At 41.8% G+C, this 18,312-nt stretch overlaps 2 protein-coding genes across 2 annotated transcripts in view; both read left to right on the top strand.

Moving 5' to 3' along the window:
* Positions 1 to 612: 612 nt before the first annotated feature.
* Positions 613 to 4,142, top strand: LOC143212419 (odorant receptor 13a-like). Its single transcript, XM_076431245.1, has 7 exons — positions 613 to 768; positions 854 to 1,162; positions 1,519 to 1,802; positions 2,033 to 2,132; positions 2,193 to 2,297; positions 3,468 to 3,617; positions 4,086 to 4,142. Exons 1-7 carry the CDS (start codon positions 613 to 615, stop codon positions 4,140 to 4,142), a joined length of 1,161 nt encoding a protein of 386 aa, XP_076287360.1.
* A 780-nt stretch (positions 4,143 to 4,922) lies between these two features.
* The window catches only part of LOC143214525 (uncharacterized), a 65,863-nt gene continuing 52,473 nt past the window's right edge, over positions 4,923 to 18,312 (top strand). The window contains exon 1 of the mRNA XM_076435710.1: positions 4,923 to 5,079. Within this exon, the coding sequence (XP_076291825.1) occupies positions 5,033 to 5,079 (47 nt within the window). The 5' untranslated portion in view covers positions 4,923 to 5,032. The remainder of the gene's footprint in view (positions 5,080 to 18,312) is intronic.

Here is an 18,312-nt window from a genome sequence, read left to right as displayed (position 1 = left end):
GAAGGAGGAAAGTCGAATATGAAAATTTCGTAGAATGGCATCGAGAAAATGTATATGCTCGAGACACAAATGTGTAGGTGTAGATGCACATTTGTCTAAAGAACGGGTCTAGACGCGTAGTTTAACTTACTTCGGCATCCCGAAGCGGAAGGTGAAATTCGCTATCATCAAGTGTTACCTATCGTCAACTATCGCGACACGCCCACTATAAAGTAATAAGTACTACATTGCGTAGAGCGGATCGATGTTTCCGCAGTTTCTCCAAGTTATTCTCCTTTCTACCATCGAGTATGGTTGCGATCGGCTTGGAAGATAGAACGATCCTTGAAGCACACTGCCAGGTAACGAGACAGGAGGTGATAGACTCAGAAGAGCCATAATAAAAAATTTCATTAATAAATACAAGCAAGATAGAATTTTCGGAAACAATTAAAAAATTTGTTTAGTATAACAGTGAATTTTGTTGAATTATTTTAGACCGAATCTTCCTTTTACATATGTATACACGTTTGCGATTAATGCGAACAATTTTTATTTTGCGTAATGTCTATTGATAATATAACGCCTTTTGTTAATTGGCTAATTGACTAATAAGCAGACTGGTTCAGAACAATGAATTTCCAAATATACGGGGGCGAGCAGTACGACCGACTCATTAAGCCTATAATGATGACCGGGAGAATAATCTCGATCTGGCCGTTGCCCGCGGACAGCAGCAGATCGACGATATTGTTAAGAAGGTTCCATCTGTTCTGCATGTTTTTCCTGGTGAGCAAGTTTCTAGGAATTAAGAAAAACAATTGGTTAGACTCGGTGGGTGTTTCGCCTGTTCATCGCGAGGCTGGATGCACAGGTGGTCGTGATGTCGATCGCGCTGACGGCCGACGTGATTTACAATCTCAGTGACTTGGACGAGGCGACAGAATGTGCTCTAATTTGCACGGCCTTCTACTTGTGCGTCGTCCGGTTGTTGGTCTACACCGCTCATCAAAAGGACATGCTGTACGTGGTGAACACAATGCGGGAGGACTGGACCGTATCCTCCTACGAGGACAGAATGATCCTGTCGGAGAAGACAATGTTCGCCTACCGACTAGCCAAGTTCTTCATCAGCACCGTGGCTATAACCATCGTCATCTTCATGTGTGTTCCGCTTCTTGAAGTACGTACATCAATGGAGAGATCATATTCTAGCACAGGTCTGGGCACATTTGCCTCGATTGAGGAAAAACTGTAACCACCATAGTCGTGAATAGCTACGAAGGTACGTATGGTGGGACAACGAAAACCCGGGACACGTCGCGCGAACGCGAGCACGGCGCGCGCTGCATGAAAGAGAGGTTGGTGAGGGAAGCAAGTGTTTGATCGGCCCCAACCGTACCCAGTCCTGTTCTAGGTGCTGGCATTGATATCTTGATTGTAAGCTGGTTTGATTTAGCTTGGGAGAGGTTGCCAACGGTTTGACGATGTTTGACGTTGATACATCACTGAACACTAACATTCCTTAATTTTCCACAGATCTACGTGGCAGGAAATGATAAAATCCTGCCATTCCGTGGATATTTCTACATCAACCATACCGTATCACCGATTTTCGAGTGTTTCTACGTGTTCAACGTGACAGCAGGCGGCTTCGGGGGAAGTATGATCGCCGGTGCAACTAGCTTCAACTTGGTAGTGATAATGCATGGATCAGCGAAGTTTGCGGTTCTACGGAAAAGGCTGGAGGCCATAAGCGGCGACGATCCTGACTCCTCTCCTGAGATGACGGAATGCATAATTCAACATCAGCAGGCAATAGAGTGGGCTTGGTTTATTCGACACTTGAACAATTAATGTTAATCAAAACTTCACCAATCTGCAAATCAGAGATACAAAAATAAGGCATTCTCATTTCATGCGTAAAGTAACAAACAAGAGATTGCCGTTAAAAAGCAAACCAGTTTTCTCCCTTCTTTGATCATTCCGCAAAAAGAACTCCCCAGGGTCAAAAAGACTTTCTTTTTTTTCGAACAGGTCCTTGTCTTTCCAGGTTTGCTGATGCGCTGGAGAGGATTATAAACGTTCTGGCTTTGGGTCAATTCATGATTAGCACCGGTTTGATCTGCTTCGCGGGATTCCAGATCACCTCGGTGCGTCCGGTATTCTCGCTGCGTTGTTCAGGCGTCGTCAATAAAAAGTAACCTTTTCAGATGATGGATGACACGGGACGGCTGATGAAATACTCGACCTTCTTGAACTCCGCCATCCTCGAGCTGTTCATGTTCAGCTTCAGCGGGGACGGGTTGATAGAGGAGGTAATCAGGGAAAAACTGGTCCCCATAGATCCGATCCAGACGAGAATGATCTTGATATCCAGAGCTAGATAGTGGCACTTCCCGGAGGAATTTGGATAAAGATTGTTTAAATCACCCGCAAAATAATTCGCTTCTTTCATGTTCATATATTTACCAAGAAAATTGATCGTTAAAAGTTTGTAAACAATTCTGTAATGATTCGATATCGACGTCAAAGTTTTATGCCTCGGTAAAATTTCAAAGTGAAAATATTCAACGGTTCGAGAGTTACGCTGTACAACGTTCTTAAAAACGCAGTTTCGAGATAAACGGCTTTAAAGTTTCGCCAGTTACGTTCCCGTCCTTTAACTCCCCTAATTGTGCGAATATTTACGTGAAACGTTTTTAAATATTCGCAAAAAGTGAGGGGTTTGAAAATCAACGAGGAGAAGGAGGACAGAATTTTTCCGAAGTTTCAGTACTGCTCTGTACCTTTTCAAGTCGCGAGGTCGTTTAATCGAAAGCGGTCGCGAGCGGATTGCACGGTCAAAGCTCCGCGAATCGGATTGATCAGGTTCCTTCTCGAACGGAACCGTAGTTTTCCTCGTCTCGGGGCTATTGAAATATTCTCTCTGTGCCCGGGCTGCATCCCGGGGAAATCAGCATGGAGGAACAGGCATTAGTCACTCGGAAATTACAATTATAATTAGAATCGCGAATGTGTTAGGAACCCAAAGAGAATGAGGTGGCCGAAAGTACTATACCAGGCGTGGGCACGGGTGGAGCCCCTCAAATGCCTGCTTCCCCCACCAAGCTTCCTTTCAGTGGCGCTCCTCGTGGCTCCGATGCACGAGGCCTGCGCACTGCTTGCGACAAGCGAAACGCGTCCTTCCTACATAGTAACGACGGATGCTGGTGGGGGATAGTGGGCGCTACGGTGGGGACAGTTTTGCCTCAATTGAGGCAAAATTGCCCACGCCTGTACTATACCAACCGGGCAATCTCCAGTGGTCAAAGTAATCGCTGGCAGAAAATAGAAGTGGCTCGCGCCGCTTTTATTGAACTTTGGGGACTTTGACTGGGAGCCTTCGATTATTCGCCGGTTTTTTCGAATGAAAATTTTTTATGTTGTCCAATTTATTTCTTTATTCCTATACTGTGAAAAATGATTGATAACTATTAATTGAACAGAGCGAGAACGTCGGTCTGTCAGCTTACAGTTGCGAATGGATCAAAAGCCGCTACTGCCCGAACCTAATGATCATGATGATGCGGTCGATGGTTCCCAGCCAGATCACAGCGGCGAAATTTTACAGTATGTCTCTGCAGAGCTTCTCCACGGTGAGTGAAAACCACTTTCGATCCCTTTCAACCCTTTCCAAGTCCTCTGAACTGCTTCACTCGATTCGAACATCAATATTGTTCACTGTAATGGAATCGATTGATGAAGAACATCGAGAGCATCCCTTGCTAACAAGGGGAATGATAAAGTGACCCTTCAGACCTTTTTAAACTTACATATCAAGTAGAAATGCATAGAAGAAGCAGTCGTTGCGTATCTTTTTTCCAGGGATCGTTCATATTCAGGGGATGAGAGCTATCGAATGCGAGGGTTGCAAACCATGTTTACTCGTTTGCATGGATGCAGATAGCTTCTTGCACATACAAACAGATCTTTTAGTTTTCACCCCCTAAGTATGAAGGATGGCGGCCAGAAGAATGATCCGCTGAATATTTATCGAGTTTTATGGTGTACTGTTTGTTGCTGATTAAGATAATAGTTTTGGTAATATGTCGTTTGATTTTCAGGTGCTCAGTACCTCGTTCTCGTACTTCACGGTCCTGACGGCCACCAAGGAGGACTAATGGCCGCTACGATGAACGTAGACGCGCACCACATGCTTTACGATTGTAAACCCTTGATGACTCAACTTGCAGAGCGTGCATACACATACATATACCATAGTCGTTCCACTAGTCTAAAAATATCCGTGTACATCAAAGCGCCGACTGAAAGTTCGCGTAGTCCTCCACGTTCGTCGACGAATTAACGGATTTAGGATGTTGATCGCAACCGGAGACAATGACTACTGGTCGCGACAATGTCCGAGGGTCCGGAATTTCACGACAGATTGACAAATAGATCTTTTACCAATATACAAATTATTATTTACCTGGTTTTAATCTACCTGCGCATCCCCTCAGTGATTGCGAAGTCGGCTTTCAAGGGTAGTTAGACATCTTCGTCTCGTTTCTTAGATTCTTAATCATACTTGTTTACAAGTATCAAAGCACCATAAGATGACTCACCAAGGTCCAAGGACCGAGCGGTTCCATTGTTGAACGTTCCTCAAAGGTAGCAAATGCTCGAACGGACGAGAACCTAGGACCTAGATGACGGTTACCTGTGATGTCATGGCGTTCGCAGCGGTTCGGGCGAAATGTATCGAGTTCGTCCGCGTTCTCTGGGTGGGGTAAACCACGAGCGAATGGTCTTGGAAAGCGACTCGAGGGTATTTTCATCGTAACAGTACAACACGTGCACCCGGCCACAGTGCACGCAGAGCCGGCACTTCTCTGCTCCAACGATTCCGTGTGGATCCTTCAGTGTTCGCCGTGTCTCTATGCGACGGAAGAAACCCTGGAGCCGCCTTTAAAAAACCGTCAAACACATCGCGTGTTTGGGAAAGTTGCAATTCAACAATTGGAGATGGAAACTGGATGACGTCGATCGCAGTCGTCCACGGGATGACAATATGGCGAACATCAAGGTGGCAGTGCGAGTGAGACCGATCTCGGCCAGGTGAGCTTACAATTTACTCAGTACTGTTCTTCATCGGTATGGTAGCCTTCGATGTTTAATCGAACGGAATCATTAATTTAAATGAACGGAAATCTGGTGGCAGATTCGCGGGAACGGCGTCTCCTTTTCAGCACGTCTGCTACCGGACTCATTTCTATAGATAGAAACCGCGGCGACAGTCAGACAAACTGACAATTATTACGGGAACGCAATCAGGTCGCGATCGGAGACGTTTTATGGTTATAGATTGCCCAACCGTCGCACAGTGGTCGCTTTCAGCGATTTAGCTGGCTAAAAGTCGATTCCAAAAATTTACCTAAAGTGTGAAATTTTTGGTGCTTGCTATAATTTAATATATGGGGGACAATGTACTAATATTTTTTTTATCATTCAGGTACCCATGAAGTGCTGTACTTCATCGAAAGTTAAAGATTTTCGTAGTATGTACGTGTCTTGCTGCTAAAATTCGATGAGACAGTTTTTATATGTTTCAAGTAAGTCGTACACATTTCTTTCCAGTATGAAACTTTTGCAAGTAAGTATGGACTATACTTTCAACAATTTTGTATCTTTTTATTGCATATCTTTTGGTAATTATTTACATTTCAACACGATTAGTATGTAAATAAGTTTTGTTACGATTGTAACACTTTATGAGTAATTATGTTGTACATCAGGGTACGTCCGAGAATTTTTTTAAGCGCGGTTGTAATTGTCAAAGGTTTGGGCTTACAGCAAAACAAAAAAAAGTAGCCCGAGTCTGCACCCCTTCTTTTCACAGCATTTTGTTTATCGCGCCAAGCGGCCCTTGCGTTTCGGGCGCGCACGCTTTCCAGACGTAAACACTTGAGATGAAATGATGTTTTTAAAATACATAAACAAATACAAAATGATATTATATGTGATTTGAAAACGTTGCGGGATCATTAAACATTATAAATAATTTTGGCCAGCTAAATTCAATGAAAAGGTTCGGTTCGGAAGCTTTTCGGTGCAAATGCCCAATTGTCACCACGATGTTTTGAACATTTCGGATAATCTGGCAAGAAAATGTTTCGAACAAAAGTTAATTAATACTCGGTCATGTATAAATTCCAATAAAAAAATTTGACAAAAATTTTTTTTTTAAATAAAAAATATGATCATGTTAATTTTTTAAATGCTACTAAGTATTTTTTATTTCATATTGTTATAGCTGACGTCAAGACGAATCCAATGACCTACTTAACTACGGCTTTAAGTCTTAAAATAATGCTAGTGTAACAGACCTGCACCGGGCAGGCCTGTTACTAGCAGAACCAAGTATCAAGGCGCGCCGAGTCAAACCGAACCGGACCGAACTAGACCGAACCGAACCGTCGCGCACCACCGATACGCGCCCTGCGCCGCGCGACCACCGCGCCGAGAAAACCGATACCGATGGGAACGAGTCGACAGTGTTTCCCCCACGCGTATGAGAAACGTCGAGAACATTCGCGAAGTCCAGCACCGCATCTACAGGGTGTCTCAAAATTAGGTCCGGAGCCGAAAATGGGAGGTTCCTGAGATCATTTCAAGCGACATTTTCCTTTGAAAAAATGTCGTCCGCGGCTTCGTTAACGAGTTATTAACGAAAAACACGGACCAATCAGAGCGCGAGCTAGACGCGTGCAGCCCGGCGCGCCGGCAGCCGAGTGTCGGTGGCACGCCGCGATGTCGTAACGAACAACAGTTTCTCGATGATGTGAATCCTCACCAATTTCGATAAGCTTTGGATATGTTGTCAATACCATGATTCTGAACAACATTTCCCTTCACAGTTTCTGTCGATCGGCTTTAGTTTACGACATTATTGTAAAAATTTGTAATTGTAAATCGATCGATGTACTATTTCCTATCCGATTTCGATAATCTTTGGATATGTTGTCAATACCATGATTCTGAACAACATTTCCCTTTACAGTTTCTGTCGATCGGCTTTAGTTTACGATATTATTGTAAAAATTTGTAATTGTAAATAGTTCGATGTACTATTTCCTATCCGATTTCGATAAGCTTTGGATATGTTGTCAATACCATGATTCTGAACAACATTTCCCTTTACAGTTTCTGTCGATCGGCTTTAGTTTACGATATTATTGTAAAAATTTGTAATTGTAAATCGATCGATGTACATACTATCTCCTCGCCGATGTCGATGAGCTTCATTTCAAAGGAAAAAGATATTTAAAACATCGAATTTATAACATATTTCAAAGTCATCGAAATCGGTGAGGACCCACATCATCGGCAACTTTACCCGAACGATAGAAGAAGCACAAACTTATTGAATCAAAAACTCACTTATTCAGCCGTAAATCCATTTGACTACCACATACAACCACCACACTTTTACATAATCTTCGAATCGGTGTTTTCGAGAATCATATGATTCTCGAAAAATCAATATCTCCTTGGGAACGATTTCATTTGTTTTAAACGACGCCTTCATCGAATACATTGTACGCTGGGAGAGCACAGTTTCGCGCGGCATCGCGAAGAGCATCGAACTCTTTCCGCGTCGGAGTAAGTAATTTCGTTCGATATCGATACGAGTTATAAAAGTGTGCTACGAGTTCAACAATTATGTAAAAGTGTGGTGGTTGTATGTGGTAGTCAAATGGATTTACGGCTGAATAAGTGAGTTTTTGATTCAATAAGTTTGTGCTTCTTCTATCGTTCGGGTAAAGTTGCCGATGATGTGGGTCCTCACCGATTTCGATGACTTTGAAATATGTTATAAATTCGATGTTTTAAATATCTTTTTCCTTGGAAATGAAGCTCATCGACATCGGCGAGGAGATAGTATGTACATCGATCGATTTACAATTACAAATTTTTACAATAATATCGTAAACTAAAGCCGATCGACAAAAACCGTCAAGGGAAATGTTGTTCAGAATCATGGTCTAGACAACATATCCAAAGCTTATCGAAATCGGACAGGAAATAGTACATCGATCGATTTACAATTACAAATTTTTACAATAATATCGTAAACTAAAGCCGATCGACAAAAACCGTCAAGGGAAATGTTGTTCAGAATCATGGTCTTGACAACATATCCAAAGCTTATCGAAATCGGACAGGAAATAGTACATCGATCGATTTACAATTACAAATTTTTACAATAATGTCGTAAACTAAAGCCGATCGACAGAAACTGTAAAGGGAAATGTTGTTCAGAATCATGGTATTGACAACATATCCAAAGCTTATCGAAATTGGCGAGGATTCACATCATCGAGAAACTTTTGTTCGTTACGACATCGCGGCGTGCCACCGACACTCGGCTGCCGGCGCGCCGGGCTGCACGCGTCTAGCTCGCGCTCTGATTGGTCCGTGTTTTTCGTTAATAACTCGTTAACGAAGCCGCGGACGACATTTTTTCAAAGGAAAATGTCGCTTGAAATGATCTCAGGAACCTCCCATTTTCGGCTCCGGACCTAATTTTGAGACACCCTGTATAAAAGCCGCTACGCGACCCCGGGAGGGCCTTCTTAGTTGAGACGAGACTCAGATCGGATCGTTCCTGTTAGTATCCCTGCAAGTATCCCTTCCGGTGAAGAACTACGTTCCACCAAACAGAATACGGCGTACCGCCATCTTGTAACCAGTATTCCTGTTCCATGGAGGCATTCCGCCGGTGACGAACTACGTTCCACCGTAGTAGAGTACGGCGTACTGCCACTCTGAAAGGCCAAGGTGTACCACCAGCTATCTCGTCAAGACGTACCGTCCACGAGAACGAACGACGAGCACGATGACCCATCATTCGTCGCCGTAGAACCGCCTGAGAGAGGGTAAACGCACGGTGAACCACCACGTTGAAATCCGACCGACACGACTCAGGCAGGGAGCCCTCCTCTCTCGCCGAAAACGTCCTGTTCCTGTAGCATAGCTAGAGCACGACGTACCGTCACTCGTTTTCGCCAAGGTGTACCACCAGCGAACTTGTTATGGCGTACCGCCGACAAGAACGAACGACGAGCACGGTGAACCACCACTCGTCGCCGTAGAACCGCCCGAGAGGATTATGGCGTATGGCGAACCGCCACGTCGCTCATCCGACCGACCTGACTCGGGCAGGGTCCTTACCGTCCTGATTTTTCCCGTTTACCTGCCTCGAAACCCGTTCGAGCCGCGTTCGAGAAAGTAACGCGTTTCGTACCTGAAAACCGTGACGTGCGCGTCCGAGGAAGTTACGCGCATCCGTATTCGAACGTCGCGGTTACCGAGTGAATATTCGCGAAGACCGAATTCCGTAAAACCGCGTCCGCGCACTCGCCGGCAGCGAGCATGTCAGTGAAATCGCCTGTGTCGTTATTTCGAAACCCGCGTACCACGTCCAGTTCCCCATCGACATTTTTCCTCTCGTCAAACATCGAACTCTGGAGCGGCGAGCTATAAGGACGAAGAGGAAGTCTCCGAACGTGACGACGAAACCAGGTTGTTACACTAGAATAATTTTGTCCAGCTAAATGGCCCGTTTAGACCACTGAGCGTCGATATCTTCTTCGTTTATTTGACAGGATCTTGGCACTCTGGGATAGTAAATGTAGGAATTGCTTTGGTGCTTTTTTATTGAGTCAATTTATGAAACCATTTTGGGAGCTTGAAGTATTAATTAAAGAAAAGATGATTGTGATTTTTTAGAAATTTGCCATTCATTACCACGCTTATATTAGCTTGCCGAGTTGTCGTTGTTGTTATTGTATGAATGTTGTAATCGAATTTTAAACAACTTCCTGATGAGAGCTAGAGACTTCAAACTTTGAACATACCTCAGAACTGGATGACAATGCAATATTAAAAAACAAATTAAAAAAAGAACCGTGCGTTAAGAAGAAAAAGAAATTTTAATATTAACCGTCACACCTCGTCGCGCGACGCGACGCACAGTGGGGTTTTTGCCCGATTTCAGCAGTCATAACTCAATTTCAAAAATTTTAGATAAATTGTAAAATTTTTGTGGCTTGAGTTAGTTGAATGTCTGAGGAACAATCTCCCATCATTCATTTTTCCATTCATGTATCCATTAAGCACTGAAATTTGTCAGAAGTTGAAGTTCCGCTAACCCGCTTTCATTTCTCAACGAATTCACCTGTTAGTAATTGTTACCTTATTTACATACACTAACTTTTTTGTTTGGTAGAAGTTTTTTTAGCTAAGTATAGGGTATACTTTTAAGAGGAATTCACTTTTGTACCATATACATGTTTTTAATTATTAATACTTAAAGATAACCAACGATGAGTCACTTTCTTGATGATTCTAAGACTTTGGTAATGACTTTGTTATACTTCCTTGTGCGTCCCGGTGCTCATTTCTGTGCCATTGTATTCTTTGAAGTCTTCTGATTAAGATGCAAGCAAAATTGTTTCTGCTTTCGTCTGCTTTCGTGTTTTATAGTTGATTTACGAAAAAATGGCCATCGTGCGCGCGCGAATATCGCAGCATTTCTCACATCCTGCATGTTCGCATTCGCTATCGTAAAGTAAGTACTTACTAAGGAATTATTTTGTCTCTATTTTTTTTATTGTATTTAGTTGAATCAGTCAGTTTACGCTGACAAATCGAAAAAATTACATGTGTATTGTCACGTCGCTTCTCGTTTCTTAGCGAAACGATAGCGACTCCGGGTATTTACAAGCGATACCGCCGGGCCACGTTCGGCCGCGCGAAACGTGGTCCACCCGGGACAAAAATTGTACGCAGGCTCGTCGTCTCTCGAGATCTCTTACGTAAAGTTCGGGCGCCAGGCACAGAAGATGCCACGCTAAATTCGCTATTACACACGACGAGAGACACCCATACGAGCCCGCGACAATCGATATTACGCGAAGATGAGATACGAATGGTCGCAGGATTCTACCCGGGTCGAACACGAGGCATTCCCCGCGGCGGGAAGGTTTCTCACGCAATAAACACTCTCGTACGATCTGGGTTAACACTGTTTATTAGTCCGATGTTACAATAACGCAGCCGGCAGCGACCGGCAGCGTTTCGAGGTTAACCGACGCGTAACAGGTGTTCGGCAACGACAACGCGTTGTACGCGCTCTTCGACCTTTCCTGGTCCTTTTCTGTACGCAGTGAATCCGGCAGCAACGTGATTTTAACGTCGGCGTTCACGATCTTCGCGTTCTACGCCCGAATTCGGATGGAATACGCGTTATTATAAGCTTCTCGTCGGCGGAACAAGTTGCGGAAATACGACGAGAGCACGTGGCGGCGTCGCACCGTGGGACGACTCGAGGTTCGATTTATAACGACAATGACGCGCGGATCCTCGAAAACATAATAGTGCCCGATGCTCGCAATTCCTCTTTCGCCGCGCGTAGCGAGGTCAAGTCTACACGCGGGTCCTCGCCATCCGACCTCTAGCACGGGCACCCGCGAAATATATTCCCCGCGCGTCTATTACACACCGGATTCTCGCCCCTCGCGGATTACTTCGAATCCGTCTCGAATACCGGCAGCTACGAAATCAGATCGGTGTTTCTACGACGCGATCGCGGACACGACACACTACCGAGCCAACGCGAGAAAGATCACTTTATCGAAATGAGAACTGGCGAAAGCTTACCCAGGGCAACGATGGTTCGTCAGCGTTCTCGTCCCTCGAACCGGCAGCTCACTTCGCAATGATCCAAAGTGCTTTACAAGATTACGCAATAATATAGATCTCTAGTGCGCGACTATCGATGATTCGAGCCAACGAAGAAGTGATCCTTCGCTGCGTGTCTCGGGAACGCGGAAGAGAAGCGTCCCCCCCTTGCCGCTCTGATCCCCCCGCACGCAGTTCGACCTATCGCGGATAGATTTTCGGACAGGGCCTAGCCCTGCGTGACGGTCCCTGGCGCTCGGCGATTCGGTGGTTCTCCGGCAGCGTCGCGTAGGTATTGGCTGCTTCCCGCAGAGGTGATCGACAGGAGCCAATCCGGCAGCGATCCGGTTTCTCTCCGGATGAGGCGACGGCAAGACAGCTGAGATTCCTTGCTTGGCATCGTCCGTCCTTGTCGGCGCCTCCAGGTTGATTTTCCTGTGCCCCGTCGATTCCTCTTTCCTCGCGGTGTTGCAATTGTCGCCGGCGCCGGTCTCTGTGTTTTCCTCGGCGGGAGAGGTGCTTCGGGTCCCCCCCTGGGGCCCGACTACGGTCCTGCAGATACGCGTCGCGCAATTGGCGCGACGCTCAAAAATATTAGAACTCGCCCATGGGTCTCGTTCGCACCCAGGGCGAGCGCTCGCCACGGCGCCTCTCGCGTATTAGGCTGCCAGAGGGTGACCCGGTCTTCCGATAAACGGCATCGGGTGACGTTGGCAAAACTGCCACGTCACAGTATATATATCACTTAATGAAGATATTTAATTTCGGTGATGCGCAAAATAGATATATGAGAATGTACCTTTTCATAGGTTTCTGTGTTTCTATTAATTTTCATCGGAACAAAATTCTTCGCCTTCTTTTTCGCATTCTTCTTCCTTTTGTTCTTCATTATCATTATCATCATCATCATCATGATCTTCTTCTTTTTCTTCTGATCGTTGTCCTTCTTCAGTTGATGGATGTTCAGAAGGTAGAATCAATTGCAATGTCTCGCTTAGAAAAGGGTTTGATTTTTTTATTCTAATCTCTCTCGTACTGGATATTAGAGGATCGGAAGTAATTAAGAGTCTATTGAGCACATCTGTATTGCATGCTTTCCTAGAACATTTTCGTGCATTATTTTCTCTGTAACGGCGGAAGTGTTTATTTCTTGCCTCGGCTGCTTCTTCTGATAGTTTTCCAATGGGTAAAATAGCATGTTCAATAATTAATGGTGCGTGAATTAATATTTTATGCATGGTGGGTGACATAGGGTACCAGGAATATAAATAGTTCAATATATAATTTTGCAGTGTCCATAGTGTACGTTCCAAATTTATTTAAATCTATTTTGTAACCGCTTGAAATTGTTTTTAGTATGACTCTAAGTCTATATATCAATTCTACGTCAATTCCAGTAATCGTAGATAATAACTGATGGTTTAAGAAAAACCTGCGACTGGTGTTCCCGTCATTCGTATTGCCGAGACCAGTTTTTGGTACATCAATAGTAAGTCCTATTTGTGATTTAAACTCCTGTTGAATGATCTTCTTTCTTTCCGCGACTGAAGCTTTTTCTTCTTTTGAGCGTATTTGCCATTTCCGAATATGTAATTTATAGGATAAATGTAGTAAATTTTCAAATATTTTTATTCTGGCATGTAAAATTGATAACCCAAACTTTAATGCAGCTACATTTATTTCACCTATCTTTAACAAATCGTTGAATGCTGTAGAGGTGAATCCGCATATGTAACACTTCATGGTAGATAATGTATTTGTTACCGCATTGCATATCTTACCATCTATCATTGTGAACAACAACGTGTGTTTAACAGCTATAGGCCTATTTCCATTAATTTGTGTTTCTATTAAGTTGTCTATTTGGCCTTGTATATAATTTATTTCTTCCTGTATAACAGTGGTATCTTCTTTTATATATCTGAAATGGATTGGTCTACAGTATCTTGGAGATGATGGTGTCGGATTATCCCAAATGATTTTTCTATTTGCTGTGGAAATTAGCCGTAGCCGTACCGTTTCGTAATCTTGCCTGGATAAATTTGTGTGCGCAAGTATATATACAGCTTTAAAAATCTTGTTTGGTTGTCTAATTTCTGCTTGTTGATCTGTTGCAACTCTTCTGCACTTTTCTGCATACGTCTGGCTTTTTGTGACTTCGGCAAGTACTAGAGAAGCGTTCACTTGACCAGAAGACCATAGCTTCGCCCTTGCAGCAAATGTTAATTCCTCGGTATTAATATTTTTTCGTAATTCTTCTGTTCTTCTTCTTTTGCTTCGCTCCGACAATTCTGTAAATGACATAAATCGAGGTCCAGACTCGGATGATGTCGTAGTAGGTATTGCAAATGTCCCTTCAAGCCACTTTAAATTTTCTATCTCGAAAACATCTTTCTTGTATCTTGCAGAAACCCATCTACGATAAAATTCTGATTTCAGGTATGAAATTTTGTGTTTAAGCACTGCATTCTCTTCTTCTGAATATCTATTATAGTTCAGTAAATAATCTTCGAGATACTTCAATTTTTGATTAATTGTTGTGGCTTGACACCCCTGCATAATATTAAATAATTGCTTTCGCGTTATTAAAGTCTATCCACATATTCATTACAATCATTTAAATTACTATCTGGTTTCAAAAATGCCAGTGCTTCTTTTGTAAAGAACTGCTTCTTTCTATTATTTTTATTATTCATCCTACTTACGTAGGGATCCGATGTCAACAAGAGCCTATTCAGAATATCTTTGGTACATTCTGTTCTGGAAAATTTTTGTGGAAACCTTTCCCTGTACTGGAGAATATGCTTGTTCCTGGCTTCCATAGCTTCTTCCGACAACTGGCCGGTTGGTAACAAAGCATGTGTTATAACACTTGCCAAGTGTGTTAAAATTTTATGCACTGTTGGTGACATAGGTTGCCAAGAATATAAAGGGCATAGCCGGATAAGGTAGTCAAAAATGCCCTTGAGCCGAATTTTATCGACGATGTGCCATTCGATAGAGCACCAAGAAAAAACATACTGTGCAAAATTTCAACCCTGTATCTCGATCGGGAGGGTAGTTATGGGGTAAAAACGAAAAATCAGTTTTTGGCCTATTTTCCCTAGTTAATGACGTTTAAAAATTCTGAAAAAATCTGACACATGTCAAAAACCCAAATACATACTTTGCAATTGGTTTCAGATTTTTAAAATGAAAATCCTGCTCGTAAAAAATCAGAAACCTCAAAAAAATCGAAAAAATGCAGATTTCACATGGAAGTTTTAGAGTGACAACATTTATATTTTTACAGTAGCAGTATATTGTTATAAGTATTGTTCATGAATTTTTTCAGATTTTTTGGTTTGGTGCGCCGTTGTTAAAAAAAATAAAAACCGATTTTTTCGACGTTTTTTCCGCGAAGAACTAAGCTAACCTTAAAATTATTACGTTTTATTTATTCTGTAAGTCTATCAGGCACTGATAAACCTTGAACATTAAAAAAAAAAATTAATCAATGAAATCGGCTTGATTAGTATTTTTACTATGTCAGCGTATTACATCTGAAAGTATTAACCACATTTCCAACAGCTCGGTTGGCTCAGCGCGTTAGGCGTTCGACTGGGAGTCCCCCTCGAACCTTCAAGGGAGACGGACGTGCCGACCGCTGTCCTGCGAGCTACCTGTCAAGATCAAAATCGCTCAACTAGAATCAGTGAAAAGTTTTTCTGTAACCTGGCATTTTTCTAAAAGAAAAAATTAGTGAAAATACAGATAGTGCACAGGGAGTTTACCCCCCGGACCCAGAAGTGATAGAAGAAGAAAATAAAAATAGAAATAGAAACACGGAAAATGTGATAAACAATAAAGTGTTCCTCAACATAATAAAAACGATCAAGGATGAAGAGACTCTCGTCACCAGTCCCTCCGTCCTTAAAAACAAGTTAAACAAAATACTTAAAACAAAGAAAACGATTGAAATATCACTACCAAAGCCTAACCTAAATGGTAAAAAACGACTCCATTTAAATAGCAATCCTAAAGTATTCGACGAAAAAATGCCAAAGACACCTAGTACAAAGAAAAAACAGAAGGAGAAGTCTTCTACAGAAGGAGAAGAAATAAACAAAGAACTATTACAAATGATCGATAGTCTAAAAAAAAAAATTGAAAATATAAGCAAGGAGCTGGAGGAGGAGAGAGCCAAAAACGCATCGAGCTCTACGCAAAATAGCATAGCAGAAAGCCCAAAAAGAAAATCTACAGCAAATGGCAATGAAGAAAAGAAATCACCAAGTACCGTTAGCCGCACGACCCCCAACTACGAACAAGGGAAACAATGGCCAGAAGGTCATAGCACAAGCAAGAAAAGATGTAACGGAACAGGGGCAACCCAGGAGTACCTGAAAGAACAAAACAACACCGCACCAGCCGACGACAATATAATGGACCTCGACGAGCCACAGGACCCCAACCCAAAGACAAAGACAACGAAACCAAACGTAGACAATAAAGTGGTACAAGAAATAGTAACGAAAGTACGACAGATAAAACCGCCGATAATAAATATTTTCGAATCTTCCCAGCAAGTCACGTACAGAATTGTTAAAGAGTCCCTAAATATTAACAAATTCAGCATTAAATACATTAATAGTAATAAACATTATTTACAACTTGAGAACCTAGAAGACCATGCAGCAGTTATTAACATACTAACAGCAAGAAAAATTAAATTCTTCACATATACACCGAAGTCGATCAAACCAAAATCCATACTTTTAAAGGGTATTGATAACAGCTTTGTCCCGGACGAAATATTAGAAGAAATTAATAACCTAAATCTACATAAAGTTTCGATTATCAAAATGACCAAATTCAGCACGCAAAAATCTATCAAAAATAACAATCCATTACCATTCCTACTAGTACAAATCACCCCTGACAGTGATATCGGAACCCTAACAATCATAAAATACATTCTAAATCAATCGGTTAAATGGGAAAGACTAATAAAAAAAGAACCAATCATGTGCCTTAGATGTCAAAGAATAGGACACTCAGCGTCAAATTGTAAATTAGACTTTAGATGCGTCAAATGTTCCGAAAACCACGATCCAGGTAACTGCGAGATCAAAAAAGATAGCTTGGTAGAAAAATCAAAACTCTTTTGTGTAAGATGCAAAGAATTTGGACACCCGGCATCGTACAAAGGTTGTCCAAAGTTCAAAGAAATAAAAGAAAGATACACACAGAACTTAAAAAAAAGAACGAAAACAAAATTACTACTTTAGCAGAGATAAAAAATAGTATAACCCCGAAATACAAAGTTTCATATGCTGAAGCGGTTCAAACAAATAACCGATCTACCGACAATCAAATAAACAATAACACAAACCCAACAAACAGACACTACTCTTCTTCTCAACGACCAATAGACAGCTCACAGCACACACAAACACAACAGGACAAAGTACATACACACGTAACAAACCTAACATACACAAATCAACAAAGCATACCCGACCCTATAATGGAGCTAAAAAATCTTTTTACATCACAATTGAACAGAATAGAGTACTTAATATCTCAAAACACTCAAAACATACAAAATCTATTTAAATTATATTGTGATGGTACACCAGAACTAGTAGACACTATAGACTATGAAACAAACGAAGAACTAACCAATGGCTAACAAAAGCGTAACACAGTTAAATATTATTTCCGCAAATGTAAACTCCATCGCATCAAACGAAAGGAGACATAATATAGTACAAATCATCAACAACCTCAATCCGGATATTATATTACTAAACGAGACAAAGCTTAAAAAATTTCACAACCCGAAATTTAAAAAATACAATCTAATTAGAAACGACAGGAACTCAGCAAACGGAGGAGGCGTAGCAACCCTCATTAAAAATCATTTTAATTATGAGAGAATAATACCAATAAAAGAACTGAACATAATAGAAACGGTTATCTTAAAACTCAAACTAGAAAATAACAATAATCTGTTCATCATAGCAGTCTATGCCCCTAGTACGGAAGCAACCGATGTAATAGCTGATTTGGACTACATTTTTTACTTTTTAGAACTACATAAGACTAATAATTATTTTGTAATAGCGGGCGACCTGAACGCTAAACACCAAAAATGGAACAACCATTATCAGAATGCTAGAGGGCGAGCTTTGGCTAACTGGATACAAAAACACGAAATAGACTATAAAATAGTTTTAAAACACACAAATATACCAACCTTTGTAAGGAGCAATTCATATTTAGATATAGGTCTGATCGACAGCAGAATAAAATTAGAAAACCTAAATCAGGATGGTACCATACAGACCACAGACATCGATAGTGACCACAGAGCTATCAACATACAATTCTCACTACCAAAAAACGACGACATAATTGTTTTTAAAAACCATAAATATCCATTACTCTACAAAAAAACGGACTGGACTAAATTCAAAAAATACCTAGCGGCTAAATACACTACGCATATTCCGCAAAATAGAAATTTAACCAACCAAGAAATAAATAACTTTCTAGAAGAAATAAATACAGCCATAGTAGACGCAATAAAGAAACATGTTCCTAGACAAGTAGACTACAATT

This window comes from Lasioglossum baleicum, chromosome 1, assembly GCF_051020765.1.
Source record: "Lasioglossum baleicum chromosome 1, iyLasBale1, whole genome shotgun sequence".
Taxonomy (NCBI): Eukaryota; Metazoa; Arthropoda; class Insecta; order Hymenoptera; family Halictidae; genus Lasioglossum; species Lasioglossum baleicum.
The sequence above is the reverse complement of the archived record's forward strand: the minus strand, read 5'-3'. Positions and strand labels throughout refer to the sequence as shown.